Source organism: Carya illinoinensis, chromosome 13 (genome assembly GCF_018687715.1).
Source record: "Carya illinoinensis cultivar Pawnee chromosome 13, C.illinoinensisPawnee_v1, whole genome shotgun sequence".
Lineage (NCBI taxonomy): Eukaryota > Viridiplantae > Streptophyta > Magnoliopsida > Fagales > Juglandaceae > Carya > Carya illinoinensis.
In genome coordinates this window covers 17,819,804-17,840,723 of record NC_056764.1, presented here as the reverse complement: position 1 = coordinate 17,840,723, position 20,920 = coordinate 17,819,804, and the positions used below count along the sequence as shown (strand labels likewise).

General features: G+C 36.2%; 1 protein-coding gene across 1 annotated transcript; it reads left to right on the top strand.

Annotated features, from left to right (window-relative positions):
- Positions 1-550: 550 nt before the first annotated feature.
- On the top strand, positions 551-11,779 carry LOC122291769 (probable CoA ligase CCL7). The gene is made up of 6 exons (XM_043099734.1): positions 551-1,919; positions 7,656-7,845; positions 9,737-9,882; positions 11,116-11,183; positions 11,294-11,396; positions 11,477-11,779. Exons 1-6 carry the CDS (start codon positions 906-908, stop codon positions 11,588-11,590), a joined length of 1,635 nt encoding a protein of 544 aa, XP_042955668.1. The 5' UTR covers positions 551-905; the 3' UTR covers positions 11,591-11,779.
- The last annotated feature ends 9,141 nt before the right edge of the window (positions 11,780-20,920 follow it).

Genomic DNA, 20,920 nt, shown 5'->3' with positions numbered 1-20,920 from the left:
GAAAACTTTTTTTAATAAAAATAGTGCTTAAAATTTGTATACTTTAAAATTAGGTATTGTTATGTCCATAGAGGATTAATCCTCATCTATTAGCTAATTTTTTATTTTATATTTTTAAATAATTTTTTAAACTATTAAGATACTTAAAAAAATTAAAAAATCACATATTTGTTTTAAAATATTTACTTAACTATTAAATAAAAAACAAAAAAAAAGAATTTCAGTAGAAGATTTCCGAAAAACTCTTTGGTGGAAATAGTATTTTCTTTTAAAGTAATTCTATATATCAGTCATTATTTATACTGTATATCATGTATTTATATATTTTTATAAGATATAAAAATATTTTTTATAGAATATATAAATATTTTTTTTATAAGATGTACGATGTATAGTGATAAATAATGGTTACTTCTAATTTTTTCTCTTCCCTTTAATAGATGCGATTTTCTCTGCATCGATACCGACACAACAGAATAACAAATAAAAATAAAAATAAAAATAAATAAAGGGTTAAGCTACGCCCTCCATCTATGTTGCTTGCACTACCGAAAAGACTCCCGTCCGAACACGATACATGAATCCATGATTGTCATCGACTGTTTTGTCTGTCTTTGCGCTCTCGCTTCTCTCTCCCATGCGACGATTGCTTCAAAATTCCTACGGCTTCATTTTCTCCATTTATTACAAGTCACTATCGCTTTTAACGGAACACATCTCATCTCCTTGGCAACACCTATGATTAAAAGACACTGCATTTCGATCTGCGTGCTGCTGAAGCGTATGAGTCTCGCTATCGTCATTCAGACTCCTGTTGAGTGTATTTTTGTTGTATATATAAGCTCTCGTCTCGCTTTGGGTTTGTTTTTGGCGTTGTTCAGTTGTGGAGTCGAGTCCCTTTTGCAATGGAGAAATCTGGCTATGGCAGAGATGGCATCTTCAGGTCTCTCAGACCACCTCTTGTTTTACCCACTGACCCGGAGCTCTCCATGGTCTCCTTTCTCTTTCGGAACCCTTCCTCTTACCCTCACAAACCTGCCCTCATCGACGCCGATTCGTCCCAAGTCCTGTCTTGGTCTCAGTTCAAATCCACCCTCGTTAAGCTCTCCCATGGCTTGCTCCGCTTTGGCATCAAGAAGAGCGACGTTGTCCTCATCTTCGCCCCGAATTCCATCCAGTTCCCTCTCTGCTTCCTCGCCGTCGTCGCCATCGGCGCCGTCGCCACCACTGCCAACCCCGTCTACACCGTCAACGAGCTCGCCAAGCAAATCAAGGACTCCAAACCCAAGTTGGTTATAACCGTACCGGAATTGTGGGACAAAGTAAAGGATTTCAACCTCCCGGCCGTCTTTTTAGGACCCAATCATTCTTCTTTTTCTTCCTCTTCTTCAAAAGTAACCCACTTCGAAGACTTGGTTAACCTAGCCGGGCCAAGGTGCGGGTCAGATTTCCCGGCTAACAATGTCAAGCAGAACGACACCGCGGCGCTGCTATACTCCTCCGGCACGACTGGCACGAGCAAGGGGGTGATTCTGAGCCACAGGAATTTCATCGCCGCGTCTTTAATGGTGTCAATGGACCAAGAGCTCGCTGGGGAGACGCACAACGTGTTTCTCTGCGTGCTGCCGATGTTCCACGTCTTCGGGCTGGAGGTGATCCTATACTCGCAGCTGCAGATTGGGAATGCGGTTGTGTCGATGGAGAAGTTCGACCTGGAGAATCTTCTGAGGGCGGTGGAGAGGTACAGGGTGAGCCATCTCTGGGTGGTGCCACCGGTGATATTGGCGCTGGCAAAGCAAAGCGTGGTCAAGAAGTATGATCTCTCGTCCTTGAGGCATATCGGATCCGGCGCGGCGCCTTTGGGAAAGGATTTGATGGAGGAGTGCTCCCGGAACTTTCCTAAGGCTGTGATCATTCAGGTACTCTTTTACCTTTACTTACGCATGCACCTGATTTTAAATAAATCATTGGGCATTCAAGCTCTAGCGCTGAACTTTTACCGCAAAATAATATCTTCATAAACCTGTTTTATTCCTTTAATTTATTAATCTGCTGTTTCTATAATGTCGATGGTTTGTTTTAATAAATTGATGAAATGGGCGTATGTACCCTGACTGGAAGAGAACTAAAAGATATTTATAGTTCATCGAAGTTTGGTCTCTTTATTTAATAGTATGTTCAAGCTCCAACCAATCATCGAGCTGGAATTTATATTTGAGTTTGGTTCATTTATATTTTCAATAGAGTCTGGGGTTTTGTTCAAGTTCTATAATAATTCATTTATACTTTGAGAAATGATATTTGCAGTCGTGATTGTGCAAGCGGCGTGCAGTCGCTTTAAAAAAATGAATTAACATAGGACCCACATGAAAAAAATTAATTTTTTAATCGTGGACCCCACTCTTTTTCAAAGCGATTGCGCGGTATTTATAATTCCACGACCGCATGTAACATTGCTCTTCTACTATAAAGTAAATGCCATCACCAAAATTTTAGATTTTTTCATAATTTCATATTATAAATTCATTAGATAATATTTATTTATTACGATTACTTTGTTCAGGTTAATTAGGTGACCCTATGAATTAAAAAAACTAAATTGCTCAACCTTGTGTTCGTAGTAGTTCATATGATTTTTTAGCCACCGATAGATCATTTATATATTACATATATGATTATCTTAATGTAAAAAGAAAATCCCTTATTCTATCCCTTAGGCGTCTTTTATGGTTTAATGCAGCATTAAACAATACAAGCTCTTATTCTTTTAGTGTGTTTTATGGTATTTGTATACATCCATACATTACAAACGATCCCTGGTGTTATGCTATGTCTATAATCAAAATGTTGTCTACATTGTAGAGATCCCTATGTACTTGGCTAATCCTCTTAGTATTAATAAAATTTTACTTATAACAAAATATAATATTGTAAAAGTAAGAAAATAGAGCCTAATTTTTATTAAAACTTTGTTCATGAGCTCAAGTAAGTCAAGTTTATGCAGGTCAAACTCAAACTTCTCGTAATCAATTCGGTACTCAAGTAAGTCAAGTTTACGAGGAATATTGGCTTAGACTCCATTCAATCAATAGCGAAAAGGTACTATAGTATAACTACTTTTTTGTCTTTGAAAACTTCAAAATTTTCCTTTTCTTGGCCCTGTTCTCTATATAGAACGTTATGGGGTTGAGTAGATCTGCCAGCAAGACATTTTGCCACAATTTTAGAGTAAGAAATGAGGGTAAAGCTACAAATAATGATATGGAGTCCAATCATTGAAGACTTATTGATATAAACCCGCGGAATTGGAATCTCATAAACCTACAATCAATTTGAAAACTCACCCAAGAAAGCCAAAATCAAGTCAATGGATGGAGAATCTAAACCCGTTGAGAATTCATTTCAAGAACCTAGATTATATTAAAATTTATACCTTTTAAAATTTATATCAAAAGGATTCGACCTTGAATCTCCACCTGGATCGAAGGGAAAAAGATCAGAAATATTGAAAGTTGCAGAAATATGATACTTACGTAGAAGATCCACTTGATATGAATTATCATTAATTTTCTCAAGAAGGTGAAAAAGTCTATCCAAGCCACTCCTGTCACCCCAACAAGCAAAAGTATCAATGCTAAAGGAGTAAGTAGATTAAAACCATATACAATTTCAATATGAGAATACAAAATGGTAGTATACATGGTCCTATTACATGTAAACTCTTAACAAGGCAAATAATATACCCGCAAACGTTCATGCAACAAATCAATGAAAGGCAAATGATACTCTCATAAATGTTCATGAATCACATCTAAAGTATTTCTTACACCAAAATGACAACTCCGGTTATATGCAACCTCAATGAATGGAAAATAATATTCCCACAAATGTTCGTGCAACACGTTAATGAATGACAAATGATAATGTCACAAACGTTCATGCAACACGTCAGTAAATGGCAAATGATACGGCCAAAAGTGCTCATGTAACACGTTTAAAATCTTCATCACACCCAAGTTAACCAACAAACTACCTCCATATCTATCACACACAAGCAACTCACGCATAAAACTAGTAGGCACACAAAGTCTTTTCTCTCTAAACAAGTACCAATCTAGTTTATAGAACTTACCAAACGATACTTCCTCACATGTTCCATACACACTAGCAAAATCATCATCATTAGCATACAATTTCCTTAAATATTCAAATCTTAATAACTTTGCATGTAAATTAAAGATAAGGACATACCTTCTTGCTAATGTATGAACCACAAAATTTTCCTCACCATGTGTGTATATGATTACATGAGAAAAAGTCTCAAGACAGTCCTCCCACTTAGCATGCATTCTAGTCAACAACTTACCTTATTCCTTCAAGTGTGTCAATGACACATGTTCTTCAAAGAGAGGTTGGTTAGGAATTGTTGCACTTAGCACAAAATCAATGTAATGCTTTATCTATCTAATAGGTGGCAATCCACTAATGCACCACTAGAAATCATGATCTTGTAGCCTTGCAATAAAGAGACAACAACATTAGGCAAAGGTTTGTCAAGTTCGTTAGTAGTAAAATTTGCCTTAACATAAAAATTAACTTCTCTCTTTATTTTTCTTTCACTTTCTTCACTCTCGCTTTTTTTTTCACTCTTCTTTTTCTTTTCACTCTCATTTTTTCGAGATTTCAGCTTCGCCCTCATTTCTTCTCTCTCATTTTTCTCTCTCATTTTTGGTTTCACTATTTTTTTCTTCTTCAATCTCACTCCCACTTTCTTTTTCGCTCAACCTCATTTTTACTTTTTTTTTTTTTTTTCCAATCTCAGTTTCTCTCTTTCTTTGTTCATCAACCTCACTTTCATTATTTTTTTTTTTTTTATCAATCTCACTTTCTCTCATTCTTTCTTGAACAAAATCACTTTCACTCTTTATTTTTTGATCAACCTTATTTTCAGTTGGTCCTCATGGACCTGTTTCGTGGTTAAAGGAGCAAGTTTGATTGTTTTGCCATTTTTTACAAAACTGTACAGGTTCTTGACCCCATCATGGATCACCCTCCTATCATATTGCCACGGTCTCCCTAACAAAATATGGCTAGCATGCATAGGTACTACATCACAAAGCACCTCATCCTTATACTTTCCAATTGAAAAAGAAACTAGCAATTGTTTATTTACCCTAACCTCATCACAATTATTTAACCACTACAACTTGTATGGTCTAGAATGTTTCAAGGTAGGTAAATTCAATTTCTCAACTAAAGTAGTGCTAGCCGCATCAGTACAACTCCCTCCATCAATAATTATATTACATACATTGTTGTTGATGTGGCATCTAGTATGAAAAATGTTCTTTCTCTGCTGCGCTATATCATCCATCTTAACTTGTGTATTGAGAGCACGTCTGGCAACAAGAGACTTATGTTGAACACTAGGCTCACGTCTCTTCCTCTCTCTTCCACGTTGCAGATTTCTACTCACTGTATCTCGTTGATCCATCCTATCCTCTATTTCCTCCAACACCAAATTCAACCATTCAAACTGTTGTTGCATGGCCTGCAACACAAAGAACGAGTTATTTGCTATCCCCTTGGGTGATAAATCACTCATTTGAGATATCATAATGTGCTGCACAAAAATAATGCTAATGGTAAAACCTCACACACTCCCTTACGTGTTTATACTCAAATAATGGCATTTCACTCTTGTTTCACTCTTAATTAACTTTTTCCAGATAATAGTCTCACACTTTCTTGCATTTTATCTTAAGAGTTTTCCTGCTCAAGTTCTTTAAGAGCTAGTTAAACTAAATCAAGACAATACAATATTGTTTCATTCCAACTAGTAATTAGGTTCAAGAAATAATGAACGAATAAAATGATACGAGACTCAAGAAATTTATACGAGGGAAAGAGTAATTACAAAACAAGATAACAACTAGAATGACGTAACAAGAGGTAATTCAGCCCCTTTGAAGACAAGACCCAAGCAACAAATTTCTTTCTCTCTTTTGTTGTAAATATGTAGCAACCTTTGAATATGCTACCTTTACTTTTTTTCTCTCCTTTTTTTTCGATTTTTTTTTTCGAATTTTTTTTCTTTTCTTTTCTCACCAATTCAATCGCAAACAACAATATTCAATTGTGACAATCGAATAATTGAATTCAAACACATAAAAATTGACAAGGAAATAAAAGGGAATCAATGAAATCCTAGATAATGAAATTTTTGACAGCCCTAACAAGATAGAATTTCGGCCAACACAAAAAACCCTAGGATTATGAGTAATTGAACCAGCCCTAAAAAGAAAAATATGGAATTTTGGCAGCCACACAAAAACCCTAAGAATTTTGGCAGCCCGCCCCCCTCCTTTTTTTTTTGATAAGTAATGCAAAAATTAAAAGATAAAATCAGACCTGATTGGAAATCTTGCCCTGAATACCACATGATGTGAACCCGTGGAATTGGAATCTCTTAGAACTACAATCAATTTGAAAACTTACCCAAGAAATCCAAAATCAAGTCAATGGATGGAGAATCTAAATCCATTGAAAACTCGTTTCAATAACCTAGATTATATTAAAATCTAGAACCATTGAAAAACCTGTCTCAAGATCCCAGATTACAAAGGAGGAAAGCCACAAAGGTTGTAATTTATTTTTGATAAGTTCAAACGTTCAATTAAGAGCAAGAGGAGATAACTCGACTCATAATGAAAATTCAATATTGTCTGACCTCCTCAAATAAGGCTACAATTGGTTTAAATAAACCATCCCCAAAAACCCTAGTGAATAGTGTCGCGGTACTGTGAACAGTGTAGTGCTCCAGTAACTTCTAAAACCCTAGTTCAAATAAAATAATAATTTTTTAAATAAGCCATTGGCCAAAATACAAGACCTTTTCAAAAATCCTAGTTCATAAGAAATAAGATGTATGTGGGCTAAGCATCCTTAAGCCCACTTATTCTAAACTAAAAATAAAAATCTTTTAAACAAATTGAAAGCCTTAACAACAACAAGCTCTATCTCTAAGTCATGTCTTCCACAGCTTGAATCTAGTGGATCAAAACTAGTTCTACTTCTTTCAAGTCCATCTTAATTATTGGGCTCTTGCTAGCTTCATCCCAAGTGGATTGAATCAATCCTTACATTGCTTCCTTGATCTTCTTGGCTCTTGATCTTATAATTGATCCTTAAGACTTGGTCCGCCTTGGGGCCCATCATTCATTGTATTCAAAATAAACTGGAAACATTTTGAAAAATAGGGTAAAGTTTATGAAGAGTGGTTTGGGGTCTTATCAATAAAGACTGCTATTGTATTTGTAAAGTCCTACTTAAAAATTCTAATGAATATAGAACTTCTGTAAATATTTGAACAAAAGAAAGAAACCCATGATCTCTTTGCCGGTAAGACCATCTTAGTGATGAGGAATACTGAGAATTTCTAAATGGCTCTAGTAGAAATAGTTAGTGGCTTGTCAAATTCAGGCACTGAAAAATCAATAAAAACTCAAAGAGGTGTCTATGTCCTGTAAAGTTTTTGGGCAATTCACATCCTACCTTTGCTTTTGATTAGGAGGGTCATTCTGTTTGTGTGGGTTTTGGTAGAGCAGGGGGAACATAAAATATTGCTTTTGATTTATATTCCTTTTTTGTTGCAGGGCTTTGGTATGACAGAAACTTGTGGAATTGTTTCCCTCGAGAATGCGACAGTTGGAATTCGAAATACTGGTTCAGCTGGAATGCTTGTTTCTGGAGTTGAATCCCAAATTGTGAGTGTAGATAACCTGAAGCCTCTCCCTCCTAATCAGTTGGGGGAGATATGGGTTCGAGGGCCTAATATGATGCAAGGTATTTCTTTCTTTGTTTGGGCTTCAGACTTGGTCGTTGCATACCTGGTCCTGTTTACATGGATATATTTTCTTCTGAGAACAAGTTTAGGCTCTTTGATATGGACAGAAAGTCAGGTTGGTCATCATCGATTGAATCAACCAATTCTAATTGTCCAACATCATGAATGTGTCAATTGATTGCATATAACATTGAAACGTGTTTGATAGGCATTAAGTTGTAATCCTTGTCAGACAAATGCAACACCATGCCCCATGGGCTATGGTGATCATGGAGAGGAACTGGTCCTTCATTTGTTAGCTTTAGCATCTTGAGCAAATCTTTAAGATACCTTGGTCCTGGCTTTATCAAATCAGCATGTTAACTTGTTTTGTCTCCACACTTTTGAATCCACCAAAAAGTTAGTCTCCTTGTCACGGATTGATTTTCAATCTAGCAGTTGTCATTTCTGATTATAAATATGAAATGATCTTTCTTTACCGTTCTGTGCTACCATTCAATTTGTGCCAGTACAGAGAAAATTTCTCAAGCAGGACTATATTATTTTCTAGCTATTAATCAGAATTTGATAATTTTTTTAATAGTAAATTAATTTTATTTAAAAGTAAAACGGGCTAAAATCTGAGTTCTTGGGGTGCATACAAGAGAGCACCATACTAGGGAGAAGATCGAAAACAAAAAACACTAAAGTATAGATAAATAGAAAGCCCAGAACTATTCTTAGCCAACATCTAGACATAAAGGGTTTTTAGCAGTATTGATCATCTTAGCTCATCCACTGCTCAAAATCTTCAAAGTTCTGGACATTGCATTCCTTCTATACATACCACGTTAAACATAAAAGAACCATCCATAAAATTTCTACACTGATAATAACGCTAAGACTTCAACTGCTTTAGTCTCCCATAGATTATGTTTTTCCCTTTCACATTGGTGTAACCACATATACTTTGGGCTATAGGAACTTGAATTGGGTGAGGGTGACTCAATTACTCTTGCCAGATGGGCAGGGTCACCGCCAAATTAGGAGTGTGGAAGTGCGATTGCATATTTAAATGAGGAGTTCTTTCTTATACCCACTTCAATCCCCCTGCTCTGTCAGTTATGTTTGAATAGATTCCTCTTCAATGGGCCCAACTTACATGATTTTCTTGTTACGTTTTCTTTTTTTAGATAGGTGTGTTATATATATTCTGTGTTTTTGTGTTGCACCTTTTGTGCTTTTAATGAACATTTTACTTATCAAAACATAGATGTCCACTTTGATTCTGATGTTCTGCTTAAGAAGTACGCACTTTAGCAGCTAGATCACGGCTACTCTGATCTCTATATGGAGGGCAATGCTTGCTAATATTCCGTCTAATACGAGCAATAAGTTTTCTTGTCCATATGTCATATGCCCCTCTCAAATCCATTAAATGAAGTAAAACTTCCTCTCACTCATGGCTTTTAAGGTTTTTTTATTTATTTATTTATTTTAATTTTTTAATTTTTTTATAATACTTGAAGATGTGTTGCACAGGGTTCCCTGTCGTGAGGTTAAATAGTGGAATAGATTTCATATGCATTTTGATACACTTTTTAAACTTTGCGGATATTCCAATTAGCATATCAAAAACAAGGTTTGTGCCTTCCCCCTAATTGCGTGTTTGGTAATCATGCCATTTACAAGTCAATGGAGTTTAGTTAGTGACCTCTCTCTGCGATGATGTTCAGCACGCTTCTTCCATATGGTTGGTCCTTACAGCAAAATTGGTACCAGCTTGACATGGTGTCGCCTACCCTTTCTTTAATTTGCACACAAGCTCTGCATTCATTTAAGGTGGTCTAGCAATTTTCTTATTGTTTACTTTTGGATATTTAACACAAGAATTGAAAAACTCATTTTCAGGTTATTACAACAATCCCCAGGCCACAAAACTGACAATAGATAAAAAGGGTTGGGTACACACAGGAGATCTTGGATATTTTGATGCAAATGGACAACTTTATGTTGTTGACCGAATTAAAGAGCTCATCAAATGCAAAGGTTTTCAGGTATGCCAAATCCTGCCTGCTGCTTTGTTTAATAACACAAGAAATTAGATTTTGCACTTGTGAATTGCCACTTATCTTTCAATGTGTACCTTTGACTAGTTGTAGTGCATCATAAGCCACCGATGGATTCCACTATGCACCATAAACTACAAAAAGTTGCAAATACATTCAGTTCTAATGTGCACTCTTGGTCACATTGAAATCCATTGGTAGTTTAGGGAGCACATTCAAAGCACTTATTATGGGGAAGACACTGAAAAATGAGTGGTAACATGACGGTAGAAATTATAATTTGTCCAAATAATAATAGTGTATGAAGGGAACAAGTTGGCCTGTCTTTTGAGTACACAATATATTGTGATATTGAAAGCGTCTTAATGATATGGCTTCTCATTTGTGTATAAAAGTATAGGTATATAAATCCTTCTGCCATGAAAAGTTCTTTCAGTTGAATGACTGCAGCAACGGCTCCTGTGATTTAGCTGTTTGGCGTGATTTACTTTCTTTTTTTACGAAGATTTTGCTCTTGTATTCGATGCAATGCATCTTGGATAATTTGGTTTTCTTATTGATTTTCTTCTGAGCAAGGTGATCTCTTACATTTGAATTCTTCTTAGATTATAATAGGTATGCCTCGATGTTGGCTTAGCTGAGAAAGTAATCAGAATCTATGAATATATGTCAAAACAACAACAGTTTTAGGGATGAGGACGTTGTTTAATTTGTACTGAGATATTCAAATATTTGGTGTAATACTCAACCCAAGTCTTCGGCTTTTGCCTATTCTTATGATAAAATAAAATCTTGTTTACCAATAAAAAAATAAAAAATACTCAACCCAAGTCCTTGGCCATATGTAAACTAAAATAAAGGTCAATTACATTTTTTTTTTTTTTCTTATGAACTGCCACCCTCTTCCCTCCTGAATTCATAAATTTGACTTCTTGTATCCCAAATCCAGAATGTTTCAGTGTCACTGGCCCTATCATCAAAACTCAGCATCAACTCACGATGATCTTAAAAGATAAAATTACCCCGTCATGCACTATTTAAAGACTTAAGCTTTAGTGTAGACCTCCTCCACAAACAAACATATGTTTCTTTAGTAATCGAAAATTTAATGTTTTTAGGTAAACAATTCTAGTGGTTCTTGGGAGATTAATCATTTAAAGTTTTCACTATTTTAATTTTTCATTTTAATTTTAATTTTTTTTTTTCTTCAATTCTCACTAGGTTGCACCAGCAGAACTTGAAGGATTGCTTGTTTCTCACCCTGAGATATTAGATGCTGTTGTAATCCCGTAAGTTCAACACATGCGAAATCTTATCATTCACATAAATTAATTTTTTTAAATCTATGTATTCATATTTTATGGACATCATTAAATGCCGAGTCATTTCCATTTTTCAGATTTCCTGATGCTGAAGCTGGTGAAGTCCCTATTGCATATATCGTTCGCTCACCAAACAGTTCACTGACTGAAGAAGATGCTATGAAATTCATTGCTAATCAGGTAAGAAGCACAATATAGGGGCAATCTTCATATAATATAAGATTACTCTTCCATAATCTGATTTCTCCTTTTCATTATAGGTCGCACCATTCAAAAGATTAAGGAGAGTGACATTCATAAACAAAGTCCCCAAGTCGGTTTCAGGAAAGATTCTTAGAAGAGAGCTCATCGAGAAAGTGCGGTCGCAAATGTGAAAGTGATGAATATTATCTCATTCTATTGTTTGCTGCAATAAAGAAGATTGTCTTCAGATAAGGGCAGCAGAGGCAAGAATATTTGCCCGATGCCATTCCTTCTTAAAATAGATTGTGTCACTTAAATTGTTGGAAATGTTTGGACCAGAAGTTTCTGTCTACAATTACAACATATTAGTTGTTACATTCTTTCTTTCTTGTTTGTTTTTTCTCTCTTTCGCAAAATTGAAGGATCTAAAGCACGCCGACCACTGTGGATATGACTCTCAACCATATGTAGACATTTCTGGCAAGCAAATTAAATATTTGAAAAATCAGAAAATGTTATACAGAAGAAGGCAGTAAAGCAAGTCCAAATCAGTATTAAATGTTCAAATTGTCTTTTAGTTTTGTATTTCAATTATACTTCTTTTTTTTTTTCAAGAAAGAAGAATAACGATTCTTATTCATCTTAAAACATCAAAGCTTGGATACAAGGAGGAATACCCTCCATTACAATGCTCTCCTCAGAGAGTTTAAGTGCATTTTTAGCTAATAAATGAGCCATATTATCGAGATTCCTTTATATGTGCTTAACCGGACCACTGCTACATCAAACCAAGCTTGTTTCTGATATCTTGAATGATCATCCCAACTGAAGTCCATTTTTCTGCATCACAATTGATATCATCCACCACAAACTTGGCGTCTCTCTCAAGCATAATTCTAGAGCAGCTGTTGGCAAAGAGTAATAGCTTTAAGTGCCCCTACTACCTCTACCATAGTTGGATCTGGGAAGAGTTCCCTTTGAGACTTGAGAGTAGCAATCACATATCCATTCCAATCTTGGATGATTACTCCAATGCCAATTCTACAGTTTACTCGATCTATTGAAGCATCCCAATTGGCCTTATAAACCTGTTCAGGAGGATCAGTCCAGTGAGGTTGAATTTGAGTTGCAATCAACCCTACTTCCATGGGTTTTTGGTTCGCCTCTTGAAAATCAATTACTTTTTGAGTGGCAAACTTCACAATTGAATTTGAATCCATAAACTTGCCCTCAAATACATAGTTGTTCCTTCTTTTCCATAACTAATAAGCAGTTTTTGCAAACACTGCTATGTCAGAAGCACCCAGCACTAAAGAGAGGTCCATAAGCAATTCCTTGAATGGAATTTCAACCACCTTGAATTTCTGTAGACATTTTATACTTGCCCCCCACGTCTTGGGCATAACTACATGACCGGAGAGCATGTGTTATAGATTCTGGATCAATTTTATAGATTGGGCACAAAGGAGACTCAATGATTTTCCTTTTAAAGTAAATTCTGGTTTGTAGTCAGAGATTCATATGGCAAGCTCTCCACATTAGCATGCTTGTAGCACTTGGCACCATTAGCTTCCATATGTTTTTCCAGAGATCACACTTCTGCACACCCTGAGATGATTGCCCCTTCTAGTTTGCTGCCATTTCCCCTGCTAAATAGTAAGCACTTTTGACAGTGAATCTACCATCATTAGTGCACCTCTAGATCAACTTGTCTTGGACATTACTCACACTAACTGGTATTCTACTAATCAAATTCACTTCCTCTTCAACAAAAACCTTTCTTAGAATGGCCTTGTCCCATGCCCCGCTTGTGTGTCAATGAGATAAGACACTTTCCTCCTAGCATAAACCTTATGTATGGGAGATTGTACCTTATATGTTGAGGGTCGAGGAAGCCACTTGATATCCATAGATGCACTAATTCACCATTACCAATTCTCCAAATAAGACCCTCTTGCAGAACTGATCTAGCCTCCATAAAGCTCATCCACAAATAAGAAGCGTTACTTCCCACCTTAGCATGTGAGAAATCTGATCTGAGAAAATACTTTGCTTTAAGAATTCGAGTTGCTAGAGTAGAGGGTTGTTGAATGGCTCTCCAACCCTGGTTTGCAAGAAGGGCCAGATTAAATTCCTCAAAATCTCCATATCCAAGACCTCCTTCCCCTTTAGGTTTTCCCATTTGTTTTCAAGGAATCCATTGAGTTTTGGTCCTCTCAACTCTATTGCCCTTCTAAAACTTTTTCATGAGCTTATCTATAGCAGATAACACTGCCTTAGGAAGTTTAAAAATACTCATGCAATAGGTTGGAATAGCTTGTACTATGGATTTCAACATCACTTCCTTGCCTACCTGAGAAAGAAAGTTAAACTTCCAATTATTCATTCTATTTCTTATGGACTCCAAGATTGGCCTGAATGCAACCAGTTTTTGTTTACCCACATAAGAAGGGCGACCTAGGTATTGCTCATAAGATCTTGCCTCCCTCAGCCTTACTCCTGATAGAATAGCATCTTTAGCATCTTGTCTTGTATTCTTGCTAAAATAAATTGGTTGTTTTCTCTAGGTTTAGCCTTCATCCAGATGCATGTTCATACAAGGTTAGTAATCTGTATAATCTACTCCACTCTAAGGCATTTGCTTTACAAAAAAGCAAGCTATCATCTACAAAAAAGAGATGGTTAACTAATGAGGTGCCTCAAGCAAAAGAAAAACCATATATGAGTCCCTTCTCCTCAACTTTATCCAACATCATGCCAAGCACCTCTGAACAAAGAATGAAAAGATAAGGGGAAAGAGGATTCCTTTGTCTTAATCTTCTTGAAGAATGAAAGGATTTTGAGGAATTTGATTAATCAACAAGGAATAGCTCACTATTTCTACACACATCATGATCAAGCCAATCCATTTCTCTCCAAACCCCATTTTCTTTAAGATAGCAGCCAAGAATCCCCAATCAATTCTATCATATGCCTTGCTCATATCCAATTTAAGTGCCATATACTCTTACTTTTTACCCCTCATTCTATGTTGCATGGAGTGCATAGCTTCATAGGTGACAATAATATTGTCTGATATTAATCAACCTGGAACAAAGGCACTTTGTGAAGGTGAAATCAACAGAGGGAGCAGCTATTTCAACCTATTAGCCAAGACTTTGGAGACAATCTTATAGAGGACATTACATAGGCTTATAGGCCTGTATTCAGAGACAAGTTGTGGTTTTTCTTCTTTGGTATGAGAACTATGAAGGTTTCATTAATGCAACCCAAGCCTCTACCAGAAGACAAGATCTCCTTAACTGCGAAAACACTTCAAACCTCACACAAGGCCAATTGTCTTTATAGAACCCAATTGAGAATCCATTAGGGCCTGGAGAACTCATAGGGTCCATCTCAAGTATTGTCTGCTTCACTTCTTCAAAGCTACACTCATTTTCAAACTGCCTACTCATCTCAAAGGTTAACCCTGGTTCAATATCACTTAGAGCTAAATCAATGTCTCGGGGATTAGAAGTCTCAAATAAAGTCCGGTAATAATCTTGAAATAGTTGGCTGATTTCCTCTTGAATTGCATGTATATTGATTCATTTATTTCTTTTAAATGAGTTCAAACTTATTTACAAATTACTTTATTAATACATGATTAAGCCCAAAGAATAACGCGGTAGTTGTAGCACAGCTTTAGGGCGTCAATTCCATAGGTAGACAAATTAAAATAATAGTAGAAGGAACAAAGAAACTAAAGAAAAATATTAAATGATTAATAGAGAACAAAGATTACTTTTAAATACAAATTAAAGTGAAGCAAAGTGACTAATGGAAAAAGTACTCAAATTTGACGTACAATAAGGCGTCGGGAATCCCTTGCACAATTCCGGTATTTTAATTATTCTTAATTCATTGAATAATTCAATTCCCAAAATTTCCAATCGGAAGGTATAGATTTATAAACCAAATGTAACCCTTTGAAAAATCATTCACCACTTTTCAAATACGTAAATTATTATCACTATTGAAAAAATCCAATGACAACAATATACTCAGGGTGCAATATTGCAGCAAAGAGTTTGATGGGAACCAAGGTGGGCCTACTCTTAAAGATCTTTTGCAAGTTCCAGATGGGCCAATTACAAGATCAAGAGCCAAGAAGATCAAGGAAGCAATGCAATAACTAGTACAAGCCACTTGGGAAGAAGCTAGCAAGAGCCCAACACTCAAGATGGGCTTGAAAGAAGAAGAACCAGCTTTGATCCACTTAATCCAAGCTGTGGAAGACTTACCTTAGAGATAGGGCCTTTATAAATGTAATGCTCTATCTCTCTAATAGGTGGCAATCCACTAAACATATCACTAGGATTCATAAACTCATATCCCTGGAACAAAGAAACAATAACACTAGGCAAAGTGTCATTAAATTCATTAGTATAAAAGCTTGTCTTAGTATAAAAACTCACTTTTGTTTTTCCTTTTCTCTCTACAATCTCTCTTTGTTCTTCCTCACATGGCTCCACCATTTTTTCTTGACTCTCACCCACCTTATATGTTTTCCTCACTCTCTCTTTCTCTTGATGTTTCTGCCTCAGTCTATTTTTCTTCTCACTCTCTTCTTCCTTTTCACTCTTATTTTTTCTTTCATTCTCCTCTTTTTTGAACTCTCGGTCTCACAATTATTTTTCAACTCATTCTCTCTTTTCTTTGATGTTTTAGCCTCACCCTCGTCTTTTTTCATCTCATCTCTCTCTCTTTCTCCCCTTTTCGATCTCACTATTTCTTTCTTCCTCAATCTCACTCCTACTCTTTTCTTTTTCTAGCTCAACCTCACTTTTACTCTCTCTATTTTGATCGATCTCACTTGCTCTCTTTCATTTTTGATCAACCTCACTTTCACTCTTTCGTTTTTGATCAACCTTACTTTTTAGCTTCAGTTGGTCTTCATGGACCTGTTTTGTGGATAAAGAAGCAAGCTTGATTGTTTGGCCATCCTTCTTTACAAAAATGTATATGCTCTTGACCCCGTCATGGATCACTCTTCTATCATATTGCCACGGCCTCCCCAACAAAATATGGCCAATATGCATAGGCATTACATCACAAAGAACCTCATCTTTGTACTTCCCAATTGAAAAAAAAAAAACAAGCACTTGCTTATTTACCCTAATCTCCCCACAATCATTCAACTAATGCAACTTGTATGGTCTAGGGTGTTTCAAGGTAGGCAAATTCAATTTCTCAACTAAAGTAGTGCTAGCCTCATTAGTACAACTCCCTCCATTAATGATCATACTACATGCCTTTATGTTGATGTGGCATCTAGTATGAAAATTGTTTTCTCTCTACTACTTTGTATCATCCATCTTAATTTGTGTATTGATCGCGGGCCTGGCAATAAGAGACTCACCATACTCTTCATACTCATACCCATTCTCAATACTAGGCTCACATCTCCTCTTATCTTACCCACCTTGCAGATTTCTAATCACTGCACCTCTTTGATCTATCCTATCCCTCATTTCCCCCAACACCAAATTCAATCGTTCAAACTTTTATTGCATGTCCTGCAACACAGTATGAATTGTCTGTCATCCCCTTCGGTAATGAGTTACTCTTGTGAGACATCGTAATGCGCTACACAAAAAGAATGTTGGTGGTAAAAAACCCCACACACTCCTTTACGTGTTTATGCTCAAATAATGGCACTATACTCGTGTTTCACTCTTAATTGACTTTTTTTCGATAATGATCTCACGCTCTCTTGCCTTTTACTTCAAGAGTTTTCCACTTTAAGTACTAATTGAACTCAATCAAGACAATATAACCTTGTTTTATTCCAACTACTAATTAGGTCTAAGAAAAAAGAACAAGAAATATTGAAGGAATAAAATGACACGAAACTAAAAAATTTACAAGAAAAAGAGTAATCACCAGACAAGATACTAACTATAATGATATATTTATTCAACTCCTTTGATAATAAGGCTCATTAAAAAAAATGAATTTTTCTTTTCTTTTCCTTTCTTACTAATTCAATCTCAAACAATTGAATTCAAACACATGAAATTGACAAGGAAGTAAAAGAGAACCAACAAAACGGCACTCCAAGCAATTGATAAACTTGGAGATGCAAGAAACTCTAAAATTTTGAAACCCTAGATGATGCAATTTTAGGCCCTTAATCAATATGGCAGCCCAAGACCAAAACACAAAGAACCCTAATGATAGAGTAATTAGGCAGCCCTAGGAATAAGGAAATTTCTGCATTTTTTTTTTTTTTTGCAACCCTAGAACAATGAAGTCCTAGAATTAAATTTAAAAATGCAAGAATTAAAAGATAGAATCAGACTTGATTGGGAACCTTGCTCTAATACCAAATGATATGAACACATGGAATTGGAATCCCTTGAACCCATAATCATTTTGAAAACTTATTCAAGAAAGCCAAAATCAAATCAATGGATGAAAGAATCTAGATCCATTGAAGAACTCGTTTCAAGAATATTGATTATATTAAAATCTAGACAAGAACCCATATTACGAAGGAGGAACGCTACAAAAATTGTGATTTACCTTTGATAAGTTCAAAAGTTCAATCAAGAACAAGATGAGATAAACTCAACTCACAATGAATAAAATTCATCAATTTTCATAAACTTTCATAAACTTCATAAAATGAGGCTACAAGAAGTATTTAAACCAAACCCTCACAAAACCCTAGCCAAAATAAACCCTAATCTTTCAAAAATACTCCTGAGTGAATAGTGCCCCAGCTACAGTGCACGGCTACAGTACCACTACAGTAACTTAGCCTTTTAAAACTCAACAAAATTAAACGTCTGTGGGCCAAGCATCTCCAAGTCCAATTATTCTAGACTAATTTCTATAACAAATAAAATAAGTCATTTTAATGAAATAAGCAAGTCCAAGACTTTCAATCACATAAACATAATAATAGGACATAATTTATGTTGCACACTTCCATCACTTGTATCACGTGAATGAGAATTGGATCTCCTTCTCTCAAGACTATCTTGAATATTGAGCTCTTTCTAGACTCGTCCCAAGTGGATTGTACAAATCCTTACGTGCTTCATTGCTTCTTAGCTCTCGTTCTTGTGATTGCCCCATTTGGAACTTGCAAGAGATCTTTAAGACTCAGTCCACCTTGGAGCCCATCAGAGAGGGATTCGTAGAGGGAGGGGGGAGATGAAGAAGGAGGGAGGCCACAACTGCATCCATACTCAGATCGATATTTTAGTTTTACAAAAAATAAAGAAAGTTTCAATAATTTGAACTAGAAGAACAAAAAAAGTGGTGTCAATTTTATAATAACATGATCGACAGTCTTAAACTTGTTAGGAAAATAAGCTACAAAAAATTAAGACCTATACCAATGGAAAACTAATCATCCATCGAGATTGTCTTGAGAATGTTCAAACAAAGATCAAGAAGTTTCAAAAAATTTTATGCAATACTAGAGAAGACAAAAGCTTAATCGATCCGAAGTAGCTAGTGTTAAGAAAAGCATATCTATGTTAAGGTGTTAGAAACAATAAGGAAAGACCATCATGAAAATAATGAAGCTACCACATAAACATGGGTATGTATGTTAGGATTTCTAACCCAGAAATGGATACGAGAGAGAGAGGGTTTTGGAATTGCTTTCTATGTGGCACTAACACTCAGTGTTGGGAGGGGGGAGAGGGGTTCGCAGAGGGATGGGGGAGAGGAACTCGTAGAGGGAGGGCAAAGAGGGAATTCATTAGACCAGTTTTAAATAAACCGGTTTGCCACATCACTGGTGTGTGGTGTTGGAGACTAAACCAGCCTTAGAGTAGAATGTTTCTATAAGTATTGAGTTCTTCATAGAGGGTAACTCCTTAGAGGGTGGTTCCTTATCATGCTTATATAGATGCATTTTACTGACAGGGTGGTTCTTCACCACGTTTTAAGAATGCATGTATTCTTGCCTAAAAGGGTGATTCCTTGACATGTACTAATGCATGTATTCACCCTTGCTTTTTACTACATAAAACTGTTCATTGCATATTCATGAGCATTATTTCTCATTAGCATTGTTGTCAGAACTGCCTAACATGCCTATGGTTACGATATTGGAACCATATACTTTAATGCAGAAATAGACCTAGGAGTGATATGAACCCGCGGGAATGGATTCTCTTGAACCCACAATCAATTTGAAAACTCACCCAAGAAAGCTAAAAATCAAGTCAATGGATGGAAAAATCTAGACCCGTTGAGGAACTCATTTTAAGAACTTAGATTATATTAACATCTAAACCCGTTGAACAATCTATCTCAGAACCAAGATTACAAAAGAGGAACGCCACAAAGGTTGTGATTTAAATTTGATAAGTTTAAAAGTTCAATAAAGAATAAGAGTAGATAAACTCAACTTACAAAAAATAACATTAATCAAATTTCATAAACTTCATAAAACTTCACAAAATGTGGCTACAAAGAGCATTTAAACCCTTCCCAAAACATAACCCTAGCTAAAATAAAAATGAGTCTTCCAAAAATACCCCCTAAGTGAATAGTGCACTGCAACAGTACCACTACAGTAACTTAGTTTCTTGAAACCCTAGTTCAACAAATAAAATATATGTGGGCCAAGTATCGTCAAACCCAATTATTATAGACTAATTCCTATAACTAATAAAAAACCCTTTTAATGATAATAGAGCAATTAACACTAATCAGACTTAGAGCTGTAAAGTTCTTTTTTCCTCTCTGCGTAGAGGTTCTCTCCCCTGTCCCAGTGCAGGTTTTTTCTTTTCTTTTTCTTTTGTCTCCTGTCTCAATGGCAGATGAGATTGAATCCTTATACCAACATTTGTCTCTATCCGAGAAAGAGAGCAGTGAGATTCATGTGGATCCTAATGTTTTGGAACCAAATATTCTACGTGGTGAACATTGTCTGGTGATGTCATTGTTGTCGGATCGGTATTATAATTGTGAGGCCCTCAAGAGCATGATGAGGAAAGTGTGGCAACCCGTTCATAAAGTGAGTTTTAAGGATTTGGGGTCAAAGCTTATTCTGGTGGAGTTTGGAGACGAGCGTGATAAGCAATGTGTTCTTCGTGAGGGACCTTGGTCATTTGATCGAAACTTGGTTCTGTTGCAACGACTGGAAGGTGATCGACAGGTAACTAAAATTAGAATTTCAGAAGCTTCTTTCTGGATTCGATTACATGAGATGCCGTTAAATGCAATGAATGAGGAGGTGGGACGCCTTATTGGTAACAAGATAGGCACTGTGGAGGAGGGTTGATGGTGAACAAGGCGAGGCTGCATGGGGAGAATTCATGAGAATTAGAGTCAAGATGGATATCTCACAGCCCCTTATGCGTGGTGTCAAAGTCAATCTGGGTCAGTATGGCATATGCTGGATTCGTTTTGTCTATGAACACTTGCCAAACTTTTGCTACTGGTGTGGCAAACTTGGCCATCAACTGAAAGACTGTGAGGTTGCTGGCCCTCAAGAGACACGGGTTGCTGAT